At 49.2% G+C, this 13,434-nt stretch overlaps 1 protein-coding gene across 2 annotated transcripts in view; it reads right to left on the bottom strand.

The window, feature by feature from the left end:
* Nucleotides 1-1,270: 1,270 nt before the first annotated feature.
* NAV2 (neuron navigator 2) overlaps nt 1,271-13,434 on the bottom strand; it is a 396,612-nt gene continuing 384,448 nt past the window's right edge. For both annotated transcript variants that reach the window (XM_061201526.1, XM_061201527.1), the window contains exons 37-38: nt 7,666-7,869; nt 1,271-4,667 (exon numbers count right to left, since the gene is read on the bottom strand). In XM_061201526.1, the coding sequence (XP_061057509.1) occupies nt 4,542-4,667; nt 7,666-7,869 (330 nt within the window). In that variant the 3' untranslated portion in view covers nt 1,271-4,541. The remainder of the gene's footprint in view (nt 4,668-7,665; nt 7,870-13,434) is intronic.

Raw genomic sequence — 13,434 nt, 5'->3', positions numbered from 1 at the left:
CCACCCCCTTCCCCGCTTGGTATCCATAAGTTTGTTCTCTACATCTGTGTCTCTATTTCTGCTTTTCAAATAAGTTCATCTGTACCATTCTTCTAGATTCCACATACAAGAAATATTGTATGATATTTGTTTTTCTCTTCACTCTGTATGACAGTTTCTAGGTCTATCCATGTCTCTGCAAATGACATTATTTTGCTCCTTTTTATGGCTGAGTAATATTTCATTGTATAAACGTAGGGGTGGAATATTTGATGTGGAAAACCTTGGAAATTCAGGATATCTACTTGCCACACCATTGTACCAGCTCCCTTTCATTTTTTTTTGACAGGCATTAAAAACTGCCTATTCTCAACGTCTGGATTTTTTACCTGCCCCCTGGCTGGGCCACTGTTGTGTGTTACATTGCGTTGGACATTTCACATCACCAGCAGTTGAGCCAGCTGGGTTGGATCAATTTCACAGTGACCCCACAGGCCTCACTTCAAACCAAGCCTTTACAGTTTCTGTTGTTCTGGTAAAAGTGAAGGTTAAGATGTGATGTCATCTCCCACTGCCTATGCTCTGCAGTGGATATCAGCTGCAATGCGGAACGGGGTCTCTGAGATGCCAGGCAGGATTTGGGGTTGGAATACGGGGCTGAAACTCCAACTCTCTCACCTCTTAGCTTGCAGGATCCTTGGCAAGTTGTTTTCTCTGAGCCTGATTTCTTGTCTTTGTTTTTCCTCTCACTTGTAAAACGGGAGTAAGAATATTTACCTCCTCTGGGTCATTTTGTAGATTATATTGGAGCACTTGGGAAAGCATCTGGCAATTAGTAGGTACTCAATACATAAAAAAAAAATCTTTCCTGTGCCAAGGGGTCGACTGGGGGGTGGGGAGGTGGCTGGATACTGATAGATAGAGCTTGCCTCAAAGTGTGGTCTAGGACCTAGAGTGTTGGCCTCACCCAGGAGCTTCTTAGAAATTGAGAATCACAGGTCCCACCCTGGACCTACTGAGTCAGAATCTGCATTTCCACAAGATCCCCAGTGACTCAAAGTTTGGGAGGAGCACAAAGTCCTGCATTGCTAAGAAGCTCCACACAGGCAATAACTGAGGCAAGGAACTGAGAAAAGGTAGGATGTCGATGACACAGCAGCAAAGATGTGTTTGCAGATTTTGAGGGGCTCTCGCTGTGTTTCCTGCATCCAAATAAGAATGACTTCCTCCTGGCATGAAGCTGAACTCCGTTGAGGACGTTCTCTAGCACAGAAAAGCCAAACCACTAATCTGAATAAATAAGCATCAATTTTATTGAATCATGAATAATTTAAGACTGGTACAATCATCAGCTTTATTCTCTATGATGTGGGGCATGATCTCCGGCAGATCATTGGCAAATCCAAAAACCTCATGACAAATGAAAATTAAATAGGGAGGGACGGCGGACGGGGAGGGAGGACGGAAACATACCGTACACAAAATACTCAATTCCTAGTTTTCTCTTTAAAAATGGCTAGAAAAAATTCATCAAAATGCAGCACTTTAATCAATTATTTACAATTTCTATGTTACAGTGAAAAAATGTACATCTTATAGAACATATTTCATAAACTGCTCCACTGGAAATAACTAGATCAAAACAGCAAACCTTCCATTTCGTATCCACAAAGCTGGATTATTTTTTCCTTTTGAAGTAGATTCGCCATTATCAAATTCGAATACACAGAATTTTGAAGTTTAAGCATCAACAAGAAAATATGTCCCCAAGATACAACAAAGGTCTAGGCAAGTCTCGTTCCGTGTCCCCCCCTGCCCACCCACCACCTTAAACTAAAGGGAATTCCCATCTCACTTATGGCCTGTAAAATTCTTGGCAGTTTGGAAAGAAAACTTTTGGCTTCCATTGGTAACTCAACACAAATGTTGCATAGAATTTCATACATTTTCAAAATTAGCCTAACTGTAGAAAAAGGCAAAATGGAAGCATTTCAGACAGAGCCCTAAATGAGCACAAAGTCACTTTGTCAAAGGTGAGTGACACAAAAGCAAAACAGGACCAAAGTAAGAAATGTGCATATCAGACAACCCTGCTTCCGGAAACTGTAGGAAAGACCCCGAGTTGTGACTCGTACAAGGCTACACTCCTTGAAACCACCGTTTCACTTGTCAGGCAGCACCAGGGACAGAGGTCTCGGCGCTGAGCCTGGACCCGGTGGGAGGGAAGTCTGTGGGACTGGGGAGAAAAGAAAGAGAAAAGAGGGTGCTGTAAAAAAAAAAAGAAAAAGTTTCAAAGGATCTTGGCAGGTGTCTACTCACAAGGTGACCGGGAAAACTGCCCATGAGGAGAAGTCCATTGCACCTCCTCCCAAATTCACAGTATGAGCGTGTAAGGTCATTGCTGGGAGATAAATTGAGAAGGACCATTCTTCAGGTTTACCAGAAGGCTCAGGGTGTGACTGACCCCTGAGGTCACAGGCTAAATACATGCTTTAAACATTTTATGAAAAACAAAACAGAACAAGACACACTCACACACCCAGATGACTAAGGAAGGCTTAGCAGAATAGAGTCTGAGTTTACTGAGATTAAAGAAAAGAGCACGCTGACAGGTTTTCCATTCACCTGCTGGAGGGACACATTCCCCTTTTCCTTTCAAAGAGGAAGCAAATGGTGTCATCCAATGTAATGTGACTGGTTTCAGGTCACACTCTTGTGGTAAGAAAATAAAAGATGTTGAGAGAGGGACCTTTGGAAATAGAAATGTAAAAAAAAATGGAGTAAAAACCCTGATCATTAACAGAGACTCCCCCCATGGGGGTCCGATAAAAATAAAACAGAAACAAATGACTCAAAGATTGACCACCGGTCAATACCAGTATGTTGAAGACACATACGAGCAGCGCATGCCTCAACAATGTCATGTAACATGGTAGGAACTTTTGCCTTTTCCTGCACAAGACAGATCTTGTCTAGTCAGGGCGTTAGCTGGAGACTGATAAGAACCTAAAAAAAAAAAGATCTTTTTTTTTTTTTTTTCCTTTTTCTTTTTCCCACAGTCACGCATCCACACGAATGAGTCTTTTGGATGAGCAAAGTCACATTAGCTTGAGTTCTCCTAGTGAGTAGGTGACTTGTTAGCCCTGTTTGCTCTGATGGGGAAAACAGAAAAATAGACCCCAGGCAGGCACGACACTCATCAATGAACACGGTGAGTACAAAACCAGTTAAGGCATCGCTTTGGGAAGGTCAGCACCGAAGAGGTCAGGCAAGGCTCGTCCGCCGGAGGCCAGAGCTTCTGGAAGGGAGCAGCTGCCCCCACCTGTTGACTTGTGTGACGTCACGTTGGTTCTGGGGAAAGTGCAAGTGTTTTGCGAGGTGACCTCACACCCCACCTGAGGTCGGGGCTGGCATGCTGGAGGTGTCGACGTGTGTCCTGCAGCCTCGAGGACGAGGAGGAAAGGCAAGGTCCCGCTCACCCACGCGCTGAGGACGGGGTCCTGGTCCACTGTCAAGGGCACAGCGACCCCGGCCCCAGCAGGAGGCAGCGAGTGTGCAGAACTGTGAGGAGGGACAACTGAAAACCAGAACTCAGCAGGACCAAACCAAAAGCCAACTCCTGCGGTTCTCACGTTCACCAAAGGATGGATTCTGACCACGAGGGGAAGGAGAGGGGAAAAAAGTCTTCAAAATCAACAGAGTCAGAAAGGGAGAAACTCAACCTCATTGTCAAAGGGGTGATCGGTTCGCCAAGGTAGACCAATTCTCACTGTACACAGTGTTAGCAGGAGTAAGACCTGATTCATTTCTGTACGAGAAGGAAACAGACACATGCAGCTCTGCGTTTACAGCCACATCCGCTCGGCCTCACTCTCACTTATGGATGAACCAGAGGCTGATGGGTCTGAGAGGCGGGGGTGAACTGGAACAGGCAAAATACCTCTCGGGTAAGGAGAGCACCATTTAAAAAACAAACCAAAGAGAAAGCACGATTTGTTTTTCCTAAGTTTTTCCTGTGATGCGGCTCTGCAGTTTGTTGAGTGTGACCAAAGCAAGGGCCCCAGCTGGCATCGGATCTCTCTGTGGCCGGTGTGTTGGAAGGGCGGCGGCGGGGTTGGAGCTGCAGGGTCTGTGCGCGGAGGAAGCCCCGCTGTCTCCGTTTTCAGCTCTGCTCTCATCTCTTCTGTCTCTGGGCTGCTGAGGGCAGGATGCTGTTTGGTTTCAGAGCTTCAAGTGGGTTGGCTTTTTTTTTTAAAAACCCTTTTCATTTCAACGGTGATGGTCCTTTCCCGAGAAGTATCTTTCTGTGTCTTAGGAAGGTCACAGCAACAAGGCAAAACAATAATTGACACCGAAGATGGTGCAGTTCTCCCTGTGAAGGAAGCGGTCCCGAGGCGGCTGGCCCGGGGCGCCTGCACCCAGGTCAAGGCTGGAGGACGAGGAGGGTCCGGGTCTTCGCGCGGCACTCACGCCGAGGCTGGGGGCTGGCTCAGGAGGGCGTCCTCAGGGAGGTGCAGAGGAGAGAGGTGGAGGGCAGGAGGGCAGGCTCCGTGGCCCGGCCGTCACAGAGTAGACTCCAGGGACGAGTCCAGGATATCGTCGTGATGGCTGTTGCTGTTGGAGTCGCTGTCATAGCTCTGGGGGCTGGAGTAGTTGGCTGCTTCCTGTAGCCGCATCAGCATGTTCATCTGGGGAAAGAGCGGAGACTGCGACACGGCTTCCGGTCCGGTCAGCCGGCCACGCCTGGCCTCTCCAAAGCTCACACCACCTCCTCTAGACTCACCCTGGGGACTGTGGCCCACGGTGGACGAGAGCACGGGCCCTCGGCCAGGCTTCCAGGGGTCAAGTCTCGGCTCCACCACTTACTAGCTGCATGACCTTGGGCCAGTGACTTAACTGCTACACCTCAGTTTCTTCACTGGTCACATGTGAATACTTACACCTGCCCTACAACGTTACGGTGTGGATTAATACATGCAGATCACTGAAAATACAACATCCTCTAAAAGATCATGTATATATATTTTTTACTTGGGAGGGGCACCTTACTCAAACATAGCCCTCAGCCTGGGTGAGATGCCAGCCAAGCGCCCCAGCACCGCTGACCTCGAGGCACAGGGTTCCCCCTTCGATGAGCATCGAGCCCATCTGCAGTCCTGGCTCTGGCCAGAGGGCAGCCTGGAGTCACCTGGGCTCCACCTCCTGTCAAGGCCTCCATGGGGAGGCGGAGGACAGCATCAGTAAAGCAGAGCCTCGGAACACAGAGAGGCCTGGATTCCAATTCAGAAACCTTTGGGCAATTATTTAATGTATCTGAGCCACCAGTTCCTCATCCATACAATAGAGAAAACGGCAGTACCCATCCCATAGGGCTGAAGTAGGGAATTAAACGACATGATGTGTATTCAACCCTTAGCATAGGGCCTGGCACATAGTAACTGTTCAATAAATGTGATAAATCTGCTATCATCATCACCATCATTTCTCTTAAGAGTTTAAAGACAGTGTTCTTGCGTCTTCCCTGGTCTACAGTCTATTGGTCATTTGTGTTCAAGGGGAGATGGGGAACTGAAAACGACCAATACTTTAATTTTATTTACAACTATAAACTGTGTGTGTATGTATTTTATATTTTATCTAGCAAAATTAGGAAGATAGGGTCTCTCTGAGCTATCTTCAGACTTGGTGCAGCTGGGCGTGAAATCCAGCTGCCCCCTGGCTGGCTGCCCCTCAGGATGCCTAGCAGAGTGGGCCCGGGTGAGCAAACCACAGAAGCACCACCAGATGGTGTCCATCTGCATGGCTGCAACTGGGAAGGGGTGGAGCGGAAGTGCACAGAAAAATCCTTCGCAGCCAGGATTATTCATTCACTCATCAAACATTCCCTGTGTACCCATAGTATATGGTCTGGAATAAAAACAAGACAGTCCTGCCCTCCTGGAGGCCTCAGTCTCAGGAGAGTGAGAGATCAGTTAACAAGAGGGCTATCATAGCAGACACCTGTGGTCCTGGGCAGAGAGAACAGGACTTGGGGGAAACACCAAGTATCTAACTTGGTAAGTAGAGGTAGCTGGGCCGGCATAGCTGACTTCTGGGAGCCTGAGGTTGGAAGGACAATTCTGTGTAACTATTCGGAGAACCCCGGGTCTTACCTAAATGCCTTCTGTGTTTAGTCAGTGACACAGATATCCCTGATTAAGAAAAGAATGTCCAGGGCTGAGCTGGCCATTCTTTCCTCTAGATATCCTAAATTCTATTTTTACATAAGTTAGAGTTCATGAGCTTGAACCCACAAAAATAGTTCCATGACTTTGGCTTTTAGTAACGGTTAACGTTAGAAATAGCCTTTTACAGGTTGATCCTTTCTTCTGGAAAACCACTGTGGTAAACACTGCAGATTAGGTTGTGCTTAGTAATACAAGCCATAAATCCATTTAAAATAAAATTCCCATTTAAAATGTCTCAATAGGACCACAGCTGCATCCCTCCATTCAGGAGTGGCAGACAACCCCAAAGCACCTATTATTATTATTTTTTATCTAGCAAATCAGTTAGTCACTAGGGATAGAACAGCAAGTCAACTGTCTTTTAATCCTGCTGCATCTCTTATGAATATGTTCTTTCATTAGGTAATGCAAGCAATATTCTTTGCAGTGTTTTTCCTTTTGCCTTAGTTGCCAAGAGAGCTCAGGGTTAAATTTATAGCATGATAATGGTCATTTAACCATGGGAGGTTCTGGTATATGTGCTTCAACCTTCTTTTTTTTTTTTTTTTAAAGATTTATTGATTGATTTATTGATTGATCGATTGATTGCTATGTTGGGTCTTCGTTTCTGTGCTAGGGCTTTCTCTAGTTGCGGCAAGCGGGGGCCACTCTTCATCGTGGTGCGCGGGCCTCTCGCTATCGTGGCCTCTCCTGTTGCGGAGCACAGGCTCCAGACGCGCAGGCTCAGTAGTTGTGGCTCACGGGCCTAGTTGCTCCGCGGCATGTGGGATCCTCCCAGACCAGGGCGCGAACCCGTGTCCCCTGCATTAGCAGGCAGATTCTCAACCACTGCGCCGCCAGGGAAGCCCTCAACCTTCTTTTAATAGGGCTTTTGATTTATTAGGTCTAATTTCGCAGTATGCCTATGTATGGGTCTTACATTGGCAGAGAGTTCTAGAACTGTAGTGGTATGATCTCTGACCCAGGTTCTTCTTAAAGGGCCTTTATTGCTTTAGCATCAGGGGAGTAAAGGTGCTCAGGCAGCGTTAAAGGCTTAACTCATGTCACTGGCCAGGGGACCCGCATTCAGGCCCCCTTGTCCTCTCCTCCATGAGTCCCTCCCGCCCTCAAACCTCTCCCTGCCTAAGCTCCTGACCATTTGGCTTGGGCTACTGGGCAAGACATGATAAAGCTGACACTCAAACCAGAGGGCGTAGAGTGGTGTAGGGACATTTAGGAAGAAAAATCAAATTCTTGAACTTTTATCTGAAAAATTTCAGAGGGGTTAAAGACAAGCGTGAAAAACTAAAAACAAGGAAGAAAATATGGGCGAAAATATCCCAAATCTTGGGATAGGTCTAGCCTTCCAAAGCAAGGCTGGGGCTCAGTCACTTCCAAATTTCCGGTGTGCCTGGCATGAGGCCCAATACACAGTAAGTGCTCAGTGAATGCCGAGCCGCTCTGGAAGCCGAGAACTCACCAGTGGGTCTCCGTCAGCATCGCTGGGGGGCATCTGCTTGCTGGTTGACCCCTCCCGAGGCATGGAGTAGCCGTCAAAGCCGACATCCTCGGGGCGGAGCTGCAGGAGGGGAGGCCACTCGTGCTGCTGAGGGCTGGCTGCCCAAGGATAGGTGTCCATCACCCACTTGGCGGGGTCCTCCCAGGGGGCCCGCCTTCCATACAGCTGGAAACAAAGAAGGAACAGTTAGGAAGTGGGCCGAGACCTCTTCTGCAGGCCTGGTTTTGCAACTTTCTGAAAAACTCTCCAAGCCCAGCATTATGCTTCCCTTGATGGAGTAATTCCACTTCCAGAGGAAATCCTAAGGAAATCGTCCAAGGCACGGACACCTTGATGTACTAAGACCAAAGGCAGCATGACCTAGGGAGTAAAAGCACTGGCTTTGGAGTCAGCCTGACCTGGGTTCACATCTCAGCTCTGCCACTGACTCACTGTGTCACCCTAAACTCTAAGCCTCGCTGATCCAACTTGAAAAACAACTCTCTGATTTGAAGTGTTTGCCAATTTCCATGATATGAATACTCCCACCATGGCCAATCAATTACCAACATGATGTCACTGAATGTGGAGCTGGAAAGAGGTGCTGTCATCCCACTGAGTACCCTCCCTCCTCCACGGCACACAGATGGGGTGCTGGGTATCAGCAGCCCAGGCAGAGGTCACCAATGGCTCTGGCTCAATAAAACCCCATTTCTTAAAGTGAGCCTGACTCTCAGAGGCCCCGTGTAGAGGCGCTGGTCACTTTCAGAACAGCAAATTGTTAAAGGGGTTCCATGTGGGTACTGGAATTGTAACTGCTCCTCCTCCCTCATGTATTTCTCAAAATTGCCCAAAACAACTAATTTGCTCTTAAAGCGGAATTATCACATAATTTTGTAAGACCAGTACCATGCCTCCAAGCTCCTTTCCTTAAGCCTGAAATACCGAATAATACAATGATTTTAGTGACTTCTTCTGGCAATTTCAAGAAATACATACACTCTTCAAAGAACAAAAACCTAGGCTGCACCACTTCCCAAGGCGAGGCTCTGCATCTCACGTAGCTGGGTGCCTTCTCTGTATCTTTCCTCTTTAACATCACCCCTGCCGCCACAGCTTACAGCTCACTGTGTGCCAGGGATTACGAGAAGCACTTGACAAATATCTTGTTTAACCACCATGTGATTCCAAGAGGAAGCATCACTACCCAAGTTTCCCAGACAAGGAGCCAGGCCCAGGGACGAGAGAAGGCAGAACTGGAATCCAAGTCTGCCCAGGTCCGTGGACCACTTAAGTCTGAGCAGGTGTGGCAGGACTGGCTCACAGCCAGGACAAGATGTGCCCACCCAGGAGAGTGCCACCTGTGGCTCTGGAAGGGCACCCCCTCTGTAGGGCACCACAGGGGTACAAAGACCAAAGCCCCCTGAACCACAACGGCTGCAGTGGGGACTCTAGAGTGGAATTACATCTGGACCGCAGCGTGTCTGTCTGTCTGCCTGCTCCCTCTGTCCTCCCAGAACTCTTACAGTTGAGAGGGGAGGGAGGGGGATGTGGGGAGAGAAGGCTGACAGTACAAGAGAGCTGAGCTCTGACTGATAAAATCACGTCTTTCCCAGGTCACAGGCTGCCTCAGCTGGAAGGAACTGGGGTCCCAGCCGCCTCATCTACCGGATGGAGAACTTACGGCTTAGAGAGAAGAGTCAGTTGTGAAAGATTTCGGAGCAGAGCTGGATTCGAACCCAGGACCCTGGCATCCTTGTCTGGGCCTTTCCCTTCTCCACCCCTCCTGACAGACTCCACTCTGAACCACTCGGTATCGGCAAGAGCCACGTGACTCAGCCAAAACCGGAGCAGGGAGATGCAGGCCAGGCTGTCTACCCGACGAGGACACGTCACCTGGGCTGGGCTTGCTGTCTCACGATTGCCTAAGCCCCCTCCGATTGTCTCAGGGAAGTGCCTGCTCTGCCCACACTGCAGACAGGCCCGCCCACCTCCCTTCCTCCATGGCCGCCTCCTCCTCCACTCAAGATACACAGTCTTCTACGAGCTCAGCGCTTTCAGACACCAGCGCCCTTCCTGTCTAGTGCTCCAACCCTGTCTACTGCGAAACCTTCCTTAACCTGGGGCAGCGGTGACTCCCAGGCCTGAGAGCTCAGTCTGGCATTGGAAAGGCGACTCATGGGCTGAGCAGGAAGGGATCGTGTGAAGGTTCGTGTGCGCATGGGTATGAGTCAGGGAGGAAAGGAACACAAAGCGCTTGGGGATATTTAGAACTGAAAAAGCCTGTTGCACATGAGAAACGTTCCTGCAACTTGTAGAAGCTTCTCCCTCTAAGGGCTTTCCCTACAGCACTCAGCTGACTTTCCCAAGCCAGATTTCACATGTGTGAGGCAGAACCAAACGTCGTTTCTGGCAGCTACTGCTTCTGTCTCCATCCTCCAGCCTGGAAGAGAAGACGCTCAGGGCTGCAGAACGACAGAGCCTAGAATTCCGAGCTCATCAACTTCCTAGAGGGTCTGGCCCCGTGGCTTTTAAATTTTTGCTCTGTTCCCCTGACCCTACTATGAGTAGTCTGAGGAACTTTGGGGCTCCACAGAGCCAGCCTGAAAAAACTCTTCTAGTCCACACTTTTCAGATTACAGATGGGAAAACCGAGGCTTAGCAGTGGGAGGTTTGCCCAGAGTCTCAGAGCAGGTTGGGTCATCTGATCAATGGCTCCCCACTCTCCCCTTTCCACCAGGGGGACAGGGGTCTTTTGAGTGACTCTGCAGGCTTTAGACACTTTGGCAAGTGTTTACAATGAAAATTCCAAAGGGGAACAGGGCTGAGGACTAAGTCATAAGACAAATGCACACCTGGGCACATCTAACGTCATCTGCAAGAACAGAGAATATTTTTACAAGCCTCCCCACTTGCCGCTGGACATGTCTAAGATGAATGGCTGGGTAAGTACCGTGGCAAGCAAAGGATGTATCGTAACGCTCCTTGGTCCCACTGCAGAGCCCTGAGGCAGCTCTGGGAAACAGCAGACAGTTGTACAGACAGACAGACAGACAGGACATTCACTTTCCCCAAGGCAGGGAGGAGCCTAGTATGCCCACTGGGTCAGGAAGAGGGAGCCAAGACACTGGAAACTGAAAACTTGGTCACTGGGCACCTTCTGACTCTGTGGGATGCACATGTTTATCCCACGTGAAGGCATCAAGGTACACATTCTGGAAGAGGCTACAAGCAGTTGTGCGTGCACGTGCACACACACACAGACACACACACACACTCTCTCCACTGGGAAAAGACTCAGGAGCCAAAACTTGCCATGCTACCTGGTATCCACTAGGGGGCGATGCCGCACCTCCTCCAGGCAAGGCAGTGCCTGTTGCGGGTGCTGACTGGAAGCCCCTGGAGACCTGAGGGCAGCAGCGTCTCTGTGCTGCCAACCACCACCGGTGGTCCTGCCGCAGCCCAATCTGGGGACTCCACCTCTTCTTAGCTTATGACCTTGGCCAAGGGCTTAACTGCTTTGAACCACAGTGCGCTCGCCTCATGGCCACAGCACTCCTCGCGGGGTCAGGGCGGAGTAAACAGCCTGCACAGCGCCCAGCACACAGTGGACTTGGGACTCAGGGTAACACGAAGGAGAGTGAGGAATTTTAAACTTTTTTTTGAATAGAAGAGTCTTTTTGTCAAATGAAACCTTATGTAGAACGTCATGCTGTGAGACACGATACTTGGTTCCCTGAGCCACCTGAGGGGTCTGGGTGCAGTAACAGGGGTCTCAGGACAGCCTGAAAATCACGGAAGTAACCGAGGCGTCAGCTACGGGCTACGGCGCTGGCTCATCCACACGCCGCCTAGTGAACTGGGGAAGGGTCAAAAACTCCTGTGAGCCTTGGTTTCCTCGTCTGTAAGGTGCATACTGGGCGTGGAGAACTAAATGGAATCATGCCTGTCAGGCCCCTGGCACAGTGCCTGGCAGGTAGCAGCCTCTCAATAAATGTCATCAAACTTTCCTTCAAAACTAGAGACATGAAGGACACTCCAGGGTTCCTCATGAATCTGCAGATTCCATGGGGCTTCCCAGGCTGCAGAATGGGATGAAGTCACAGGTTTGGGGCAGGAGGGCTCACTTTTGAGCAACTTGGTACAATGCTAACTCTGGCTGCCTCCCCTGGTTGTTTCCATGTTCTTGAAAGACTGTCCTTCAAAAGACCTCAACAGCACAGGGAAGTGATGACTTTTCTTGCCTCACAGTGAACTGGTAAGTCTCCTGAGACGGTGGCATGTTTCTGTTCCTTGTCCTAAACGGGCTGTTCCACAGCCACCCCCAAGTCCTTTCACCTACAGCCTCCTTGCTCTTGGTGGGAAAGAGACCCTTGAAGATCAAGTCCCTCAGCAACCTCTCCAGGACGGGCAGGGAAGATCAGACCCCACTTTCACAGCCATGCCCACAAGGTCTTCTTTCAAGCTGAGGTCCAAGGAGCAGGGCCTTAGCACTGTCCATCCTTAGCGAGGACCAGCGAGGGGCCTGTGATGTGTAGCTGGAGGCTAGAGCAAAGCCTACCCCTCCTGGTTGGTGCCTCCTTGGGCAGGAAGCCTTTATTCAACAGCACCCACGACTTTTTCCAAGCACACTCTAGGTCACTCCTGTCCTGCACCAGGAGACGTATTTGGGCAAAGAAGCAAAGGGGAGAAGTGAGAGGCGAGGCAGAAATAGAAGGAAACAGTGCCCCTTCCTCCCCTGCAATTCCTGTGGCTTCTATCGAGCAGCGCGGGTTTCTACTGCAGTCCCCGGAAGCCCCTGATGGGAAGAGAGAGAGGCTTCTGGAATGAAATAGACTCCAAGAATCCAGCAGGCGGGGCATCCCAAGAAAACAGGAGTGACTGGGTGGCTGTTTGGGTTTGTGGTCCTAACAAATCCATTTGAGTAAAGACTAAATTATGGCTACTTTACCCAGTGAATTTATCTACCTAAAGAGAGTCAACTGCACAGATCTGAAATCTTTCAGATTTTCTTTCAAAAGCCACATTCGACAAAATAGAAATGCTGCCATCAATGGGAGAAAGAGCTGAAGGGCATTAAGAGGTACAAACTTCCAGCTGTGAAATAAATAAGTCATGGGGATGTAATGTACAGCATAGGGAATATAGTCAATTATATAGTAATAACTCTGTATGGTGACAGATGGTAACTAGACTTACATAGTGTAATTTCGTAATGTATAAAAATATCAAATCACTATGTTGTATGCCTGAAACTAATATACTGTATGTCAATTATAATTAAAAAAAATGCCACCATCAATTAATGATCTTCAGACACTGGAAACTAAGGCCGGTCAAGGGATTGCCGAATTTCTTGCTACTCTCTGCCTTCACAATCACTTATATTTGAACACGGTGGCGTGAATACGCAGCCTACACGCTCCAGTTCAATGAAATACCAGTGACCAGAGGCGCACCACCTTCCTTTTCAAGCCCTGGTTGTCCTGAATGTCTCCGAAGACCCTCAGCGCTGCTGCATGTTACAGATACAAAGCAGCTGAACATTCGCCAGGCTCAGCTAAACGTACACAAATGACAAACCCTGACGGAAGCCATTAAGGTGTGCCGTCACACACGTGCATGTGGGTGTGCAATCCCTACGTGTACCGTCACACGCATGTGGGTGTGCACACCCCCCCGCCCCGGGTCCTCCACCAGCATCATGTGTCTCCCACTGTCCGGTACTGAGGAAACACAGCCCTCAGAAAC

Source organism: Eubalaena glacialis, chromosome 10, assembly GCF_028564815.1.
Source record: "Eubalaena glacialis isolate mEubGla1 chromosome 10, mEubGla1.1.hap2.+ XY, whole genome shotgun sequence".
In the NCBI taxonomy this organism is placed as follows: Eukaryota; Metazoa; Chordata; class Mammalia; order Artiodactyla; family Balaenidae; genus Eubalaena; species Eubalaena glacialis.
The sequence above is the reverse complement of the archived record's forward strand: the minus strand, read 5'-3'. Positions and strand labels throughout refer to the sequence as shown.